Raw genomic sequence first — 14,996 nt, 5'->3', positions numbered from 1 at the left:
AGCAGTATGAGGAGCCTGGGTGGCCAGGTCCCTTTCCCGTGATCTCCATCACCATGACTCCCCACCTAATGCAACATCATCCAGCCGGCTGCCAAGCCAGAGACTCCTGTCTGTGTGTGGGGGGCACCCCAGTTCTCTCTAAGGTGTGGTCACCTGAGGGGGCCGCTGTCGCATTCCCCTCTTGTCCCCACCCTTGGAAACATCAACAGGAAACAGTCACACTTACTGGGTTCCCGGTAGCTCCCTGCAGGTGCCGGCCAGGAGGGAAGAGAGAGAAGGTGAGAGCAGGCTCAGAATGCTGGGTCTAGGCTCCGACCAGTTCAGGAGGCACGAGGGTGCCCCCCGTAGAGACCCTCCCCACCCCGAGACCTGGCACCCTCTCTGGCACCAGCGTGCCCTCACCTGGGGAGTTGAAGACTGGGGGCGAGGAGGGGTTGAAGCCCACTGACTCAGCAATGAGGGTGTTGTAGGGGCTGGTGCCCCCACGGGGCTGCAGCACAGGGTTGGTCAGCAGGTGGTTCCCCATGGTACCTGCCCAGGAGGGAGGATGTCACGAGGCAGCTGGGAGAACCTCAAAGGGAGCGCAGGCGGGGCTCAGGAGTGCCCCCTCACCTCGGTTCAGGGTAGGGGTGCTGTTGATGTCGCCCGCCATGAAGGAGGATTCCGTCTGCTTCCTCACGGTGTCGTTCCACATCCTCCGGATTCGGCTCTGGGGACGTAACCCAGACATGAGGGCTCTCGGGCCGCCCATTCTCCCCATGCCCGATGGGTACCACCAGGGACTGGGCGGAGAAGTGCCCTGCGCCTGGGGCGCTGGGTCCGGCCCTCAGCCCGGGGCGCGGATCCTGCCTGTACCTGGGTCCCTGTGTAGTAGCGGGCATTGCTCCGCATGGCTGAGGTCTTGAGTGAGCCGTGCGCACCCCCGGGTGGGGAGCGGATGCAGCAGTAGGAGTGCCGCAGGCACTTGCTGTACTCCTTATGCACCTGCGGGTGGGCAAGGAGGGCAGGCAGTTGGCAGACCCGAGACCAAGCTGCTGGTGGGCACCAGAAACCCTGCCATCCCCTCCTGCCTCCAGCGGTCAGCCCAGCAGGCTCTCTTCTCACTCAGGCCCATCTTCCTTTCTCCACCTTCACCATTAAGTTCTCATCTGTTCATTTGCTCAGCAGACCTTCAGGGAGCATCTTCTATGTGCCAAGTGTGGTTTAGGCCCCAAGGACAGATGCAAATCAGAAACAGAGCCCTCCTTCTCAGAGCTGGTATCTTCCAGCAGACAGAGACTGAACACATCTACAGCAGCAGTGCGTTATGTGGGCTGTCTGCCCAGAGAACCATGGCCGGGGGTTAGGCAGGGCTGGTGGCGGGAGTGGGTGGTGATTTCCAATAGACGGGGGAGCGGGGGGACTCACTAAGGAGACGTTTGGCAAAGACTTGAAAGCAACAAGGCAGTGGGCCCCGCAGAGATCTGGGGAGGGGTAGGGGACAAGCCCCGAGGAAGGCCCATGCCTGAGTGTCTGCAGACAGAAGACAGAGCGTGGCTGGAGGAACGGGGAGAAAAGGGGGGCCCAGGGCGGACCCCGCGGGCCGGTGGGGGAGCCCTGTAAGGATGCCACTGTCACTGTGCGTCCAGTGTGGACCTGTCATCAGAACGGGAACACAGCTGACCTTGCAGCCAAGACCAGTGACCCCTGCCTTCTTCACTCCCTGTGCAGCCATCACCCACCTTACTGTCCTCTGAGACCAACAACGGCCTGACTGGGGCTCCCCACTGCCTTCAAGACGAAGTCTAACACTCCTTGGCTCCGTTTCCCTGGCTTCCGTCTTGAGTCTACAGCCTGTACACTCTTCTCTACATTCCTCTGCTTCTGTTACCTCTTTATTTTTAAGATTCAGACTTTAACACCCTTTATTTAAAAAGGAAACTTCCTGTCACCACAAAACTCATGGTTTACCCCGCGACTATTAAAGTAGGAAATGTTCTGTCTGGGTGGCACCCGGAGCTGTATTCCTCCACACGCTTGATCTACACCCCAAGCCATGTCCCTGCCCTGAGCTCTTCCCACTCCCCACATCTGTCTTGCTTTCTCATTCCTCTGGGCTCCTGTGTCTTGCTCTCTTCCAGAACCCTCCTCACCACGGGCTAGAATCTGCCTGAGCCTGTGCTTCCCTCCAGGCAGACACAGGTCCCGCTGCAGAAGACAGGCCCCTGGCCCTCTTCCCCAGAACTCACCTTCTTCTGTAAGGCGCAGTGAAAGACAAAGATGAAGACCCCCTGGAAGGCGTTGAAGGTGGTGAAGAGATAGGCCATGACCACGGACTCCTTGTTGATAAAGAGGAGGCCGAAAGCCCACGTGAGGCCCAGCAGGAAGAGCAGCGCAATGGCTCCCAGGGCCCAGGATCTGGGGGGGTGGTGGGGAGGAGACAGGACGTCAGAGTCCCCGCCGTCAGGGACACCACCCCCAGGGCCCTGCTGCATGTCCCTATTTCAGCAAGTCTGGGCAGTGCCCTGGGGTGAGCGGGCCTGCCCAGCGACACTCATCAGCCCAGCTAGGCCTGGGGGGCATGTGGAGGTCGGGGGGTCAGGGTTCTCTGAATAGCCAGTCATTCTCCTGTATCCTTCATCCTCTTGGCTACACTTCCAAACCTTTAATCTATCTTTTGCTGCCTATGTGTCTTTAAGTTACCCTAAAATGGACTCGCGTATTTTTTTCGGCCACCTTGCACAGCTTGCGGGATCTTTAGTTCCTCAGCCAGGGACTGAACCCACACCCTTGGCAGTGAAAGCACCGAATCCTGACCACCAGACCTCCAGGGGACTCGCTGTGCTTGCTTTGTGAACTCTCTCACCCTAAGCGGTGATGTGCTTGAAACCTTCATTGGATGTGCTAACACCGTGTTGTCTAATACTCGTTAAACAGACACACAAAGAACATAGTAAAACACCACCTTCGTCCTTAAAAAGCAACACAAGAGGTGAGAACACCACCTTTCGGGAAAGCCTGGGAGAGGCTGGGCTCAGCTCAGAGGTGCCAGGGCAGAGGTGCAGGGAGGGGTGCTCACTTAATGTTGTCGAGGCGACTGGAGTCAGGCTTGAGCACGGATGAGCTCCGGACCATCTTGTGCAGAGTCACCATGAGGAACACCAGGTTCACCTGCGGGCGGGTGAGGGGAGGGCTGGCCCGAGGCCCCTCTGCCTCCAGGCAGCGGCTTCTGACCAAATCCCAGCTGCCACCCCCGCCTCAGGGTCCCCTCTGCTGGTATGTGTGCTCGGCCGCGTCCAACTTTTTTGCAGCCCCATGGACTATACCCCCCGGGCTCCTCTATCCATGGGATTTCCCAAGAAAGAATACTGTAGTGGGTTGCCATTTCCTGCCCCTAGGTGCCTGTTAATGTGGCTCTCGGGGCTGGGGGGACAGGGCTCGGGGGCCTGACATAGAGCAGGAGCTCACACCACAGCTCCTAGACAGACCGACCTCAGTGCTGGAGCTTTACAGACACAAGCTGCTCTTTTTTGCCTCAGTTGGCTGCTCAGTTTTCAAGGGCTTGGGGAAAATGGGGGTCTGGGGGTCAGAGCTGGTCTGGATGAAGGACAGACTCAATGCTAGGGATACTGCCTTCCAACTCACCACAATAACAAAGGAGACGGGCCCAATGAAGCTCCAGATGAAGTAATTGTCCACTCGGAGCCAACACCTGTAAAGGAAGCAGGGCCGGGAAGAGAGGTGTGGCGGTGCAGGGGAAGAGAAGTGAGGGGGGCAGGGGAGAGGGGGTGCGCTCTTCCCTCCCTCTGACCCCCAGGGCCCAGGGACTCTAATGGCTCAGGCCCCAGAGCTCAGGAGAAGGGAGGCCAGTGCCCTGAGGGTCCTGGCTCAAGGGAAGCTGCTGAGCAGGGAACCACAAGGAGGAGAGACTAGGTGGAGGGGGCACTCACGCCTTCTCGGTGCCATAGCTGCGGTAGTCGATGGCGGCCGCAATGCCCACCACCAGGGCAGGGAAGCAGTACCCGCCCAGGTAGTAGTACTTGGTGCGGGAGTACTCGCTCTCAAACACCTCCACCAGCAGCAGGTAGAGATGCACACCCTCCAGGCACAGCCAGGAGAAGGCGGCCAGGAAGAAATAGTGCAGCAAGCCCGCGAAGATGGGGCAGGCGATCTGGGGACAGGGGTGGGGAAGCAACGCAGGTAAGGAGCTGCCCTGGCCGCCGACCTGCCAGTGGGCATCACAATCTCCTCCCTGCCCCTTCCGCTCCTGCCCCAGAGTCCCGCCCACCTCATACTGAGTCTTGTCTATCCCGACAAGGAAGAGCAGCTCCGCCAAGAAGAGGTTGATGCAGAGGTTCTTGTGGATGGTGTTCCGGTCGGTCTGTAGCCCCCGCAGGAAGCAGAAGGTGGAGATACAGATGGCCAGGCAGACCAGGGAGATGACGATGCCCACCCAAGTGATGACCGACAGCAGCAGCTCATTGATGCGGCCCTGGTACTGGGGAAGGAGCAGGGGGCATGCTGAGCCTTGCACACACACATGGGCCAGGCCCGGGGCCACGAGCTGCAGCCCACTGGGCCTTCTGCCACCTACCTGGCCTTCTGCCCCACCCCAGTCTACTAGCCAGGCCCCCACCCCTCTACAGGTGGCACGCTCACTTCCCATGCTCTGGCAGGCTTGTGGAGACATGACAAAGGTTGACACCAACTTGCTTCTCCAGCGGGCCTTGGGAAAAGGTGGAACTCGGACTAGGGAGAGCCAGACATGTGGCCTCCTGCCCTGGGCAAGACTCAGGGCCCCCCATGCCCATGAAGGTGGCCTTCCCTGGCACCACCCAAGAGGCCATGCAAGGCTGAGCCAGGAAGCAGGCCCGCCAGGAGGGGCGGGGCGCCGGTCAGCTTACGATCTCGCGATGCGCCATGAGCACAGCAAAGTTGGTGAGGTGGCTGCAGGCACATGTGGTATGGGTCTTATTGGACTCCACCAGGCGGCAGCCCTGGGTTGACCAGTAGCCCAGCATGGAGCGCTCTGAGTAGTTCCAGAAGGAGCAGTTAGCGTTGAAGTGGTTCTTGGCCTGTTGTGGGGTGGAGGCCAGGGAGTCAGAGCTGGGAGTCCAGCCCCAGCCCCAACACCCCACCATGGGGACAAGCAGGAGACATGCCTGGGGCTTCCAGCTCCAGGTCACAGCCTGAGATCTCCGGGGACAGATGGCCCGAGATGCTAAGGTGGGGGCTGGGAGGCTGCTTCTCCAGGGAGGGGTTGTAACTTGCTCTCGGGGTGGGTGAACACACAGTGCGGGGTATGGATCTGCAGCCTGGGAAAGCGGAGGGTGCTGGGACACTCACGGAAGGAGTGGACATCTCAGCTCACCTCCAGGTGGGCCACAGTGAAGATGACAGGGTCCATCAGGAAGACTCGGCTGGACTCCTTGTTGATGGACGCTGCGATGACCTGCGAGTTCACCACCAGGGAGGCGCCCCCTGGGCCCCCCGAGCCTGCTTCACCCGCCAGCTTCACCGTGGCGTTCTCGGTGGACAGGAAGAGGCCCAGGTTGTTGTAGAGAATGAAGACAACCTTGACCACTCCTAGGTAGGACAGGCCCAGCAGGCGTGTGTCAGCCCCTGGCTGGTGCCGCCCTCCAGTTACACTGGCTGCTGGGATCTTTGAAGTCAGGCTGCCGCCCAGGCAAGGGGGCTCTAGGAGCCCTTCCGTGGGACCGCTGCTCAGTTGCAGGCAGTTCCCAATGGCAGGGTAGTGATCCAGGACACACCTCACCCACCTCTCACTTTCTGTGTGACCTTGAGCAATTCCCTAACCTCTCCGGGCCTTAAATCTCAAATGGCACAACCTGCCCTAAACTCTGAGGATCATGCTGCTATCGCACAGGAGTGAGCCCTCCAAACTGTCTGAGGTTCTGTGGGGCTTTCTGGGGTCCCCCTGAATCCCTTGAAAAGTTACACTAGCTTGCATGAAGGACACCTCTGTGTGTTGCTATGGGCTCCAACCTCTCATCAGAGTCTTCAGCCTGATCAGAGTTAAGAACTTCCCCATGAGAAGAGCTGGGGTACCGGCTCAGGGTTCAGACACTGACCGTTGCGGCTGTTCTGCTTGATGGTGTTGGCAGACAGCTGGATTGAGTTCTCGCTCGGGTACTCCTGGGGGAACACCAGCTCCTGCACTTGGCCCTCAGTGTTCAGGACTGTGACCTCGAGGACTGTGGGGACGGGGTGGCAGGGCACACAAGGTTGGGGTCTGTCCACAGTCCAGAGGCTCAGGCAAGGTTGAGGGCCAGGGTAGCCCTGGGTTGTCCAGGAGGAACAGGGACCCCCCCACCCTGTTCAAGTTCTGCACCCCGACTTGCCCCCCGACCTGACAGCAGCACTCACCCACGTTCTGCTTGGCGGCCAGGAAGCGGGCCGGCTCCCTGACATTGTCTGCCAGTAGGAAGGCGCCCTCTTCCAGGACGTCTAGCAGCATGGTGGCCGTGTGCGCCTGCTCGGTGGCGTTCATGTCTTTCCAGGACTCGAGGGCCTCCGGCCGCAGCAGGTTGTCCACTGTCTCCACCACAGCCTGCAAGTGTGGCGGGGCAACGCTGCGACTCCCGCTCTGTCCCTCAGTCCCTCCAGCTGGGCTCCGCACCCCCTTCTCGGAACCTCTATCCCCCGGTGCCTCCTGGGGCCAGCCCCACTCACTCAGGAGACAGGAGCTCCTGGGCCTCACCTTGATGTAGTCCTTGCAAGTTCTCTCCCGCTTGTGCATCTGGGGAAAGAAGGAGGTGGGGTGAAGGCTGGTCTCCCAGCCCCTCTCCTTGAACCCTGACACTCACGTCTGGGCACCAGAGAGATTCCTCTTCTGTCTCTGCCACTGACCTGGGGCTAGCCCACGAGCAAGAGCCATTGCTAAGGGAGCCCCCACACCCCCAGGACCATCCAGGAGGGAGTCCCTGCCGGCCTGGGCTCTGTCTCGCCTTCTCCTCTCCTGGCCGTGGATGGCCGCCTGGCTTTGCAGTGCCAGGCTGGGTGTCTCCCAAGTTCCTAGGGCGGTGCCCCTGCCCCACGGCCCCCGCCGCCGGGCCCACCTTGTTGTAGTTCTTGCCGGCCGACTCGCGCTCAATGGGCCGCAGCGCCTGCAGCTGGGCATCCAGAATGTCCAGCAATTGCTCCATCAGCTTCACAGAGGAGGACACATCACCCGCATAGATGGAGCCCCGGGTGTGGCGGGCCAGCTCGCTGGCAATGTTGGCCGCGTTCTCCCCACTCTTGATCTGCAGGAGGGAGGAGGGGGAGCCCCCGGTCTCGTCAGGGACCATCCTGCTTCTCTCTCCACACACCCAGCCTGCTCAGCCCCTCTCATCCCTCTCTGCGGTCCCTTCTCCCTGCCTGCCCTGGCCCTCCCCATCTGTCTGTCCCCTCTGGAGACTAGGGGTGGACCCCAGCCTGTCTCCCCAGGAGTTCCGCCGCCCCCCGCTGTGCCCTGTGCCTGGGCACCCAGGGCCAGCAGGGTAAGCATGTGTGCCTATCTGGGGGTGGGGTGGCTGCTGGTACCTTCTGGGCCACCTGGTTGACCCAGGGGGAGGTGCAGTTGCTGAGGTCAGGGCCCCGGGGATTCCAGAGCCCCAGGGCTGGTAGACACTGGAAGGAGGCAATTCCTGTAGGGACAGACACACAGGAACAGAGAAGGGAGCCACGGGGAGGGAGAGGGGAATGGGCCAGAGCAGGAAAAAGGAGATGGCAGAGAGAGGGGGACGAGCAGGTGAGGGAAGAGGTGAGGGGGCACGGAAGACCAGACATGAAACAGGCCAGACAGTCAAAGAGAGGTGTCACTCTGAAATGACATGAACCGCCCACTTCCCCTAAACCCTCCCTCTCGGCTCCTCTTCCAGCTTGGCCTACCACAGTCAGAGCCTTCCGGTCAAGCCTACCTTGGAAGCCCCACCACGCCTCTCGCAAAGCCTCTCTGACCCTTCCCTCGGATCCCTGGAGCCTGTGGTCCCGGCCCTGCCTTCTCTGGTGCGTCAGCTGCTGTGTCCTGACCCCCAGCTGCTCCTGGGCCTGTGTCCATTTCGGTCCGAGGCCAGGACTCAGGTTAACTCCCAGGGGCTCCCTGCAGGGTCCATCCAGGGCTTTGCATGGCAGGTGCTTAGAATTGCAGGAGGGGACAGGGGTGGAGCAAGGGGCACTAACTGAGCTGTGACTGTGCCCTGGGGACACAGCTGCAGACATGAAGCATGACCCTTGCATACAGCCCACTTTGGCAGGGAAGGTGGACAGGTAAGTGCATCCAAGCTGAGTTAGGGGCATGTCCCCTGTCCCTTTCCTGGCCAGGCCAGCAGTGGTCATTCCCCAAGCCAGCTGCAGCAAAGGTCACCTAGGCTTGGCACTCACCTCGAGTCCCCTTGGGGCAGGGCCTCTCCACCAGCATGCCCTGCTGGGTGGCCGGCCATTGGACCCGCCGCACCTCTCGAGGTTCACAAAAGAGTTCTGGGGACACGTGCAGATTGGGGGCAGGGGGCCGCCGGGTGCTGGGGGCCGGGGCAGTGGCTGGAGGTAGGTCAGGTCCCAGCTGGTTGATGGCACCCACGGGGTGCGTGGTGAGGGGTGCTCGGCGGAGCGGGGTGGTGGCTGCTGGCGAGGCTGTGCTCGTCAGGGGTGTGGGCCGGGCTGTGGTGGTTGTGCTGAGGGGTGGGGAAGTGGCTGGGCCTGAAAGGGAGAGGGGACACAAGATGCGGTTACCCCCAGGGTTGGTCTCCCACTAGGTCTGAGAGATCTCCCCTAGCCCCTCTCTGCCCAGAGGCCCCACGCACCCCTGGGACTATACAGCGTCAGAAGGTGGCAGAAATCCACTCATTTGTCCTCTGAGGTCTGAGAGCAACTGCAGAGGACAAGCCAGGAAGGCAGTGTTGCAGGCTCCCACCCTCATGCTCCTCTTACTCTGGGCTCTCTGGCCTGGCCACGTCCCTTCCCTCTGGGGACCTCAGTTCCCCCTTTTTTATTCGAGGGGACTCTTCTTGAGCTGTGGGGCTGCACAGAGCTGGTTTAGGGTGGCTGAGGGGTTAGAATGAGACTGCCGAGAGGTTCCCAATCCTAGTCAATATCAGCAGTTCAGCTTTGCTGTTTTACTGGTACTCCCACCCAAGACTGGGGTTGAAGGGGTTCCAGGGCTCAAAACGGCCTTAGGAGAGTGCAGCTTGGCTAAAAGCCCAGAGTCCTTGGTCTAGTTTCTCAAATAAGCAAGCTAGCTAATCTCACATCCACCCAGTGCTTGTGTATATGAAAATCGCTCAGTTGTGTCCAGCTCTCTGAGACCCCCATGGACTGTAGCCTGCCAGGCTCCTCTGTTCATGGAATTCTCCAGGCCAGGATATTGGAGTGGGTAACCATTCCCTTCTCCAGGGGACCTTCCTGACCCAGGGATCGAACCCAGGTCTCCCACATTGCAGGCGGATTCTTTACCATCTGAGCCAGCAGGGAAGCCCACCCAGTGCTTGGGTTTCCTCATCTGTAAATGAGGCAACAGTAAGCCCTGGCTCTCAGACTGCAAGGATCAGAGGAGTTAATTGGAAAGTGCTGAAAACAGCCTGTCCCGTTGCTACCTCTGTGACCTCCAGGGTTCCCTTGAACGCACCTCCAGGTCCTCTAGGAGCTCAGAGTGCACCCCCCTCCGCTTGAGACCCAGGGGCAGGGGCTGTTGGGGAGTGAACTCGAGCTGTCCTCACCCGCACTAGGGTCGGGCGGCCCAAACTCCAGGCTATAGCGCACCACAAAGTAGTTGTTCCAGACATAGAGCTGGTTGTCGCGAGGGTTATAGTCGACAGAGGAGACGAACTGGTAGGGGTTGGGAAAGGCCAGGCTCACAGGCTCCTCACGGTTGGCGTTGGTGTTGAAGGCGTAGTCCACGCGGTTGCCGGCTGCCTCGCTGTCGTCGTCCACGTACACGGAGCGCAGCACGTACAGGACGCCGCACACCATGAAGGCGTTGGACGCGGAGCGCTTGTCGTAGCCGGTCTCCCACGTGCCCTCGAAGCGCAGCGTGTAGGGGTTGAGTTGGCTCACCACCAGCCGCCCGTTGTTGCCCTCAGTAGCGTAGATGACCCACAGCCCGTTCTCATCCACTGCCAGGTCGATGTCGGTCTTGCCCCCCCAGCGGTAGGGCGAGGTGTCGTGGTAATTGGCTGTGTTGATGACCGTCTCCCCGCTCTTGATGCGCGTGCGCAAGTCGTACTTGACGATGTTGCGCGTGCGCTCCTTGTTGTAGAAGACAGCGCCGTCGTAGACCACGAAGCCCGTGCCGTCTACGCGGTTGGGCAGGCGATAGGTGGTGGTGTGGCGCGCTGCCACGTAGTCCTCCCACGAGGCGTACTCGGTCAGCGTGTCCGTGCGGTAGGGGATCCACGGCATGACGTAGATGCGGTCACCTGCCTGCAGCGGGTCCTTGCACCATGCACCAGACTGGTGCTCCGACTCGTGGGTTGAGGTGGGCTCCAGCACCTTCTGCAGGGTCCCTGGGCACACGAAGACTGGGTCGGGCGGGGAGGGGCAGGGAGGACACAGGGAGAGGAGGAGGAGCGGGGGGCGGGGTGGGGGGGACGGGGGTGGCAAGGGAGAGGGAGAGAGAGAGGCGAGTTGGTCACATGGCCAGCGGGGGGAGCCAGGCTGTCCCCTCCTGCTGCTGCAGTCACGGTTGCTTGGTAGGGCTGGTGATGGGAAGGGGGTTTCTGGGCTGGGACCCCTGCCCTGCCCAGCTGCCCCTCTCCCTGGAGATGTCAACCCTGGAGGCCATTAAGAGCAGGGTTAGTGGTGGGGGAGTAGGGAGGAGGTGCCCCTCTTTCCTTCCCTGGCTGCTAGAGACCCCACAGGCTGGGGATAAGGGGTTTGGCAAGAGCCATCCGAGAGTCAGTCTCATGTGCCTTTAGTGGGGGATGGAGAGATTTCCTCATTGGAGCCACTGGTGGCTTTGAGGTGCCAGGGACTCAGGGCCCTGTCCCTTTGCCATCATTTGCGCCCCTATGGAAGAGCTAGGGTCAAGGGTCCCATCTTTCACCAACCACACCAGGACACAGATATATATATATATATATATATATATATATACGTTTTTTTAAAAAAACTCCATTTTCTTCCTCCTGCAAAAACTGCAAGGTAGAGTGATGTTTCCGTACCCACTGTGGGTGGGTGTCAGGAGCGCACTCCTATTCCAGGGTGAGAGAGGCACCCAAGGTTCCTGACGCAGCCTGTGACAACCCCCCACCCAGCACCCAGGAAATCAGGAGCTGGGGAAGAGTTTTCGGAAAAGTCCAGCCCCTCCTGAGGGGTGCCCAGCCCTGCCCCCAGCCGGCAGGGTCTCTCATGGGGTTTATCGAGCAGCAGACACTGATACTGGTGCACAGGGGTGGTGGGGCGAGGGCAGAGAGGGAGGGGACTCCCGGGAGAGTTGGGTAGTGGGGAGGAGAGCTGTGTGGAGGGAAGAGAGACAAGTGGTGGTGTGGGGGCGCTCGGCGAGGTCCTGGCTCCAAGGGAGGCACGCCGGAGAGCACCTGGGAAGAAAGAGTTAGTGCTGGCGAGGAGAGAGGGGGGTGAGCAGAGAATTCACTCCAAGGCCCAGGCCCGACTGAGGGTCCCTTGGGGGGGCAGTCCCAGGTCCAGCTCAGAGGGGGCCAGGGAGGGAACCAGGTGCTAGGATAAAGACCCAGCCCGCCCCCGACAGGCCCCCCACCTCCCCTTCCCCGACCCGATTTACCTGCAACCATCCCCGGCTCGGGAGGAGGGACCAAGGCAGCGCTGATGTCAGAAAGGTGGGGGGCCCCGCCCCACCCCCCCATTCCCTGAAAAGGAGGAAAACCTCAACTGCATCTCGTTGGCCACCAACGGCCTGCCCACCCTTGCCCAGTCACGACCCAGCGCCACCGACTCCTGGACTCCCCCTACTGGCCCGGTGGCAGTCTGGGCTTGCACAAACAGTGTGGCCAGGCTCCCCTCCTTCTCCCACAGTGGCGAGGTCCCTCCAACCAGGATGGCTGGGGGCCTCCCTCTCGGCGCCGCCCGACTAGCAGAACCTGAGGACCGGCCGGGGTGAGAGTTTGTAGTGAATTCTCTGCTCCTGCTTGGCCTGTCACCAAAGCAGCCGGCCCGAGGGGACAAGAGAGGGCTGGGACTTGGTGCTGGCTTGGGGAGGGGCGTGGCCCCAGTGGCTAGAGGGCCTTGGCCAGGAACCATTCCTCATTCCAATTCCAGCCCCATTCTTCAGCAGGGTTAGGTGGGTGGCTGGGGATTCCAGCCCGCCCGCCACAGTGTCAGGGACTTTCTGATCCAGGGGTCTTGGGTCACAAAGCAGCCAGGTGCATGCCCTGCTTTAGGAAGGGGAGGGAAGCCTGGGGCTCTAGCGCTGTGTTCCCAGTGCCCTGAGGGGTTAGCCTGCACCTTCTGTCCAGCCCACTGGCCTCTGCCCTTTTCTCCTGTGCCTGGGTCTTCCCTCTCCCCAAGCCAGGCCCCCCAGCCACCTTTGTGACGCCTGACAGATGTGTTTGTATGTGTGTGTGTGTGTGTGTGTAGGGGGGGTGGGCAGTGGGAGGTCTCAGAGCCCGGCCTGGTGGGCAGGGCATGGAGAAGGAAAACGTGGTTAGAGGTTACCCTGGGGGAAGGGGGAGAAGATGAGGAAGGGCCTGCTCGGGGCCTTTGCCAGCAAGGACCCTGCCCCAGCGCCAAGCTCCCAAAGCCTTCTCTGCCCTCCAGCCTCCTCCCACCCGTCCCTTGAAGAGAAAAGATCCCAGGCTGCGTGTCCGACCACCACCGGGCCTGCAAGAAGAGTGTCTGGTGCTGGGCGGAGAGACTCCAGGAAAGAGAGAGGGAGAGAGTGGTGGGGTGCAGTGAGGGGCAGGGCGGTGGGCTGGTGGCCCAGGCCTCTATGAGATGGGGGGAGGGACAAGGGGGAGGGGAGCAGCTCGGAGGGACCCCGCCCTGCCTCCCTCAAAGGGGACGCTCCACTGACCACCGTAATTTCAAGGCCAATGTGATCCCAAAAGGTCATCTCTCCCATCCCCGCCTCAGCGCTGTCCATTTCCCACGACTTCCAGGGGAGGCGGTGGCCCTCCACGACAGCCAAGTCCAGCCCAGCCGCCCTCCCTACCGCCGTGGAAATTACGGTGCTCATGGAAGCCCCCAGACCCAGCCTGTGCCTCCCCCGCCCCCCTCTCTCTGGTCCTCTAACCACAACAGCCCAGAAGAAACCCTGACTGCAGCTTCGCAAGTATTTCAGAACCAAAAAAAAAAAAAACAAACAAACGCTCCCCCGCCCCTCGCTCCCCCAACCGTGAGGCCCACCCCCGCCCCCTCGGGCCCCCCAGTGATCTGGCAGGCGCCCTCCCCGGGCTGGGGGCAACTCACACCCCTCTCCCCAGGGGCTGCCCCCCACCACCCCCCGCTGGTGGAGGATGGGGTGGGGGTGGGGAAAACTGGTGCTCCGTGCTCCGAAACAGCTCTGGGCCTTGGAAACGCCAAACCAGAAGGAACTTAAACCACCAGGAGCCAGAGAGAGAGAGAGAGAGAGAGAGAGAGAGAAATAGAGAGAGAGGAGGAGGAGAAGGAGGAGGTAATCTGCTCCCCAAAAGGAAAACAAAGGTGTGCCCTCCCTCCCGCCTCCCCTGAACCAGACACAAAAGTTGGGGCAGGAAGAAAAGAGAAGACAGCCGGCTCCCCGGTGCCCTCCGCCCCTAGTCGGGAGCCAGGGAAGAGGGTCCCTCTCTCCCCACCCACCCTGGATGCTTATAGACTTCTCCTGAAGGAGGCAAAAGAAGTATGAGAGAAGGTCAGGTTCCCCCCCCACCCCTGCAGGGGCCAGGGACTAGAAAGGAGGGACAGGGAGAGACAGACAGAGTAAGAGGAGAGACAGACAGAGGTAGAGAGAGCAGAAGGTCCTGCCCGAGCTCAGAGAAGCTCCCTTGGGTGTCTGGAGGGTGGAGTTGCCTGGTCGCACCAGGGCTGGCCCCACCAGTGGGGGGACACCGGGGTGGGGTGGGGAGCGACTGGACCAAGTTGGGGGGTGGGGGGGTAGAAGAAGGGGCTGGAGGGGAGGGCAGGTCACATAAGTGTGGTACAGGTAAAACAAAGTCTGAGTTAGGGGTTAGCATTGGTAACAGTGCGTTTACCTTTCTGCTCCACTTCTACTTTAAGCATCGGAAGAGAGAGAGAAAACAAATTGAAAAAAAAAATGTGCAAGAAAAAAAGAGAAAAAAAAAAGATTAAATTGCTTTCGTTTCTTTTCTGGCAACACGCCCCCTTTTCCTTTCTTTTCCTCACTCCTGGTTCCCCAACCCCGAAGGTAGAGCAGCCCCCGCCCCCATGTCCTTTCCTCCTAGGGAGGATGTCGGGAAGACAGTCACAGGGAGGAGGGAGACACACGGGAGGACAGAGACCGAGAGAGACACGGGTTGGGGGCAGGGAGAGGGGGCATACAGGTAGGCAGACGGACAGAGCCCTCAGCCCGGAGGGGGCACCCCCAGTGCAGCAAGGCTGGGGAGGGGAAGCCCCAGCCGGTAGGCAGCTCCGCTCCAGGGGCCACCAGGAAGGGATGGTGGGGGTGGAGGAACCCCTTGGTCCCCTCCAGCCCTGCCTGCTGCCCTTGTGCTAGAACCGGGGGCCCAGGAGGGGATTCAGTGCCACCCTCAGCCTGGGAGCACCACAGAGAAGACACGCAGGATGCCCTCCTCTTCTGTGCTGGCCTTAAAAAGAGTCCAGCTGCGTTTCCCCAAACCCTCGGAACCCCACCCCCACCCGGAAGCCAACACAGAGAGAGGGTGGCAGGTCGGACACAGAACGATGGAGAGGCAGACAGGCGGAGCCCGGGGCCTCCAAGAGCCCCATCGGGGAGACGAGGCAGAGAGGGAAGAGGCTGGGCTGGGGGCGACATCACAGACGGGCAGGACAGCAGGAGGGGCCACAGACACGCTCCCCCGCTCCCCCGGGGGCAAGCCCGAGGCTCAGTCTCTCTGCCCAGCTCCCCCCTGGGGGCCCAGGAGCTGGGA

The 14,996-nt window shown here is 61.0% G+C and overlaps 1 protein-coding gene across 5 annotated transcripts in view; it reads right to left on the bottom strand.

Moving 5' to 3' along the window:
• The window catches only part of ADGRL1 (adhesion G protein-coupled receptor L1), a 50,930-nt gene that overhangs the window by 4,103 nt on the left and 31,831 nt on the right, over positions 1–14,996 (bottom strand). For 2 of the 5 annotated variants that reach the window (XM_070792668.1, XM_070792667.1), the window contains 19 exons: positions 14,121–14,138; positions 9,696–10,496; positions 8,365–8,679; positions 7,525–7,628; positions 7,059–7,244; positions 6,701–6,739; positions 6,367–6,550; positions 6,072–6,194; positions 5,351–5,565; positions 4,884–5,054; positions 4,268–4,477; positions 3,930–4,150; positions 3,625–3,691; positions 3,059–3,150; positions 2,229–2,397; positions 856–984; positions 613–709; positions 403–531; positions 227–244 (listed from right to left, as the gene is read on the bottom strand). In XM_070792668.1, the coding sequence (XP_070648769.1) occupies positions 227–244; positions 403–531; positions 613–709; positions 856–984; positions 2,229–2,397; positions 3,059–3,150; positions 3,625–3,691; positions 3,930–4,150; positions 4,268–4,477; positions 4,884–5,054; positions 5,351–5,565; positions 6,072–6,194; positions 6,367–6,550; positions 6,701–6,739; positions 7,059–7,244; positions 7,525–7,628; positions 8,365–8,679; positions 9,696–10,496; positions 14,121–14,138 (3,288 nt within the window). Of the gene's footprint in view, positions 1–226; positions 245–402; positions 532–612; positions 710–855; positions 985–2,228; positions 2,398–3,058; positions 3,151–3,624; positions 3,692–3,929; positions 4,151–4,267; positions 4,478–4,883; positions 5,055–5,350; positions 5,566–6,071; positions 6,195–6,366; positions 6,551–6,700; positions 6,740–7,058; positions 7,245–7,524; positions 7,629–8,364; positions 8,680–9,695; positions 10,497–11,716; positions 11,802–14,120; positions 14,139–14,996 lie in introns of all 5 variants that reach the window. The other 3 variants (XM_019963998.2, XM_019964000.2, XM_019963999.2) reach the window with 3 other exon arrangements.

This window comes from Bos indicus, chromosome 7 (assembly GCF_029378745.1).
Source record: "Bos indicus isolate NIAB-ARS_2022 breed Sahiwal x Tharparkar chromosome 7, NIAB-ARS_B.indTharparkar_mat_pri_1.0, whole genome shotgun sequence".
Taxonomy (NCBI): Eukaryota; Metazoa; Chordata; class Mammalia; order Artiodactyla; family Bovidae; genus Bos; species Bos indicus.
Note: the sequence above shows the minus strand (reverse complement) of the source record. Positions and strands in the feature narration are given on the sequence as shown.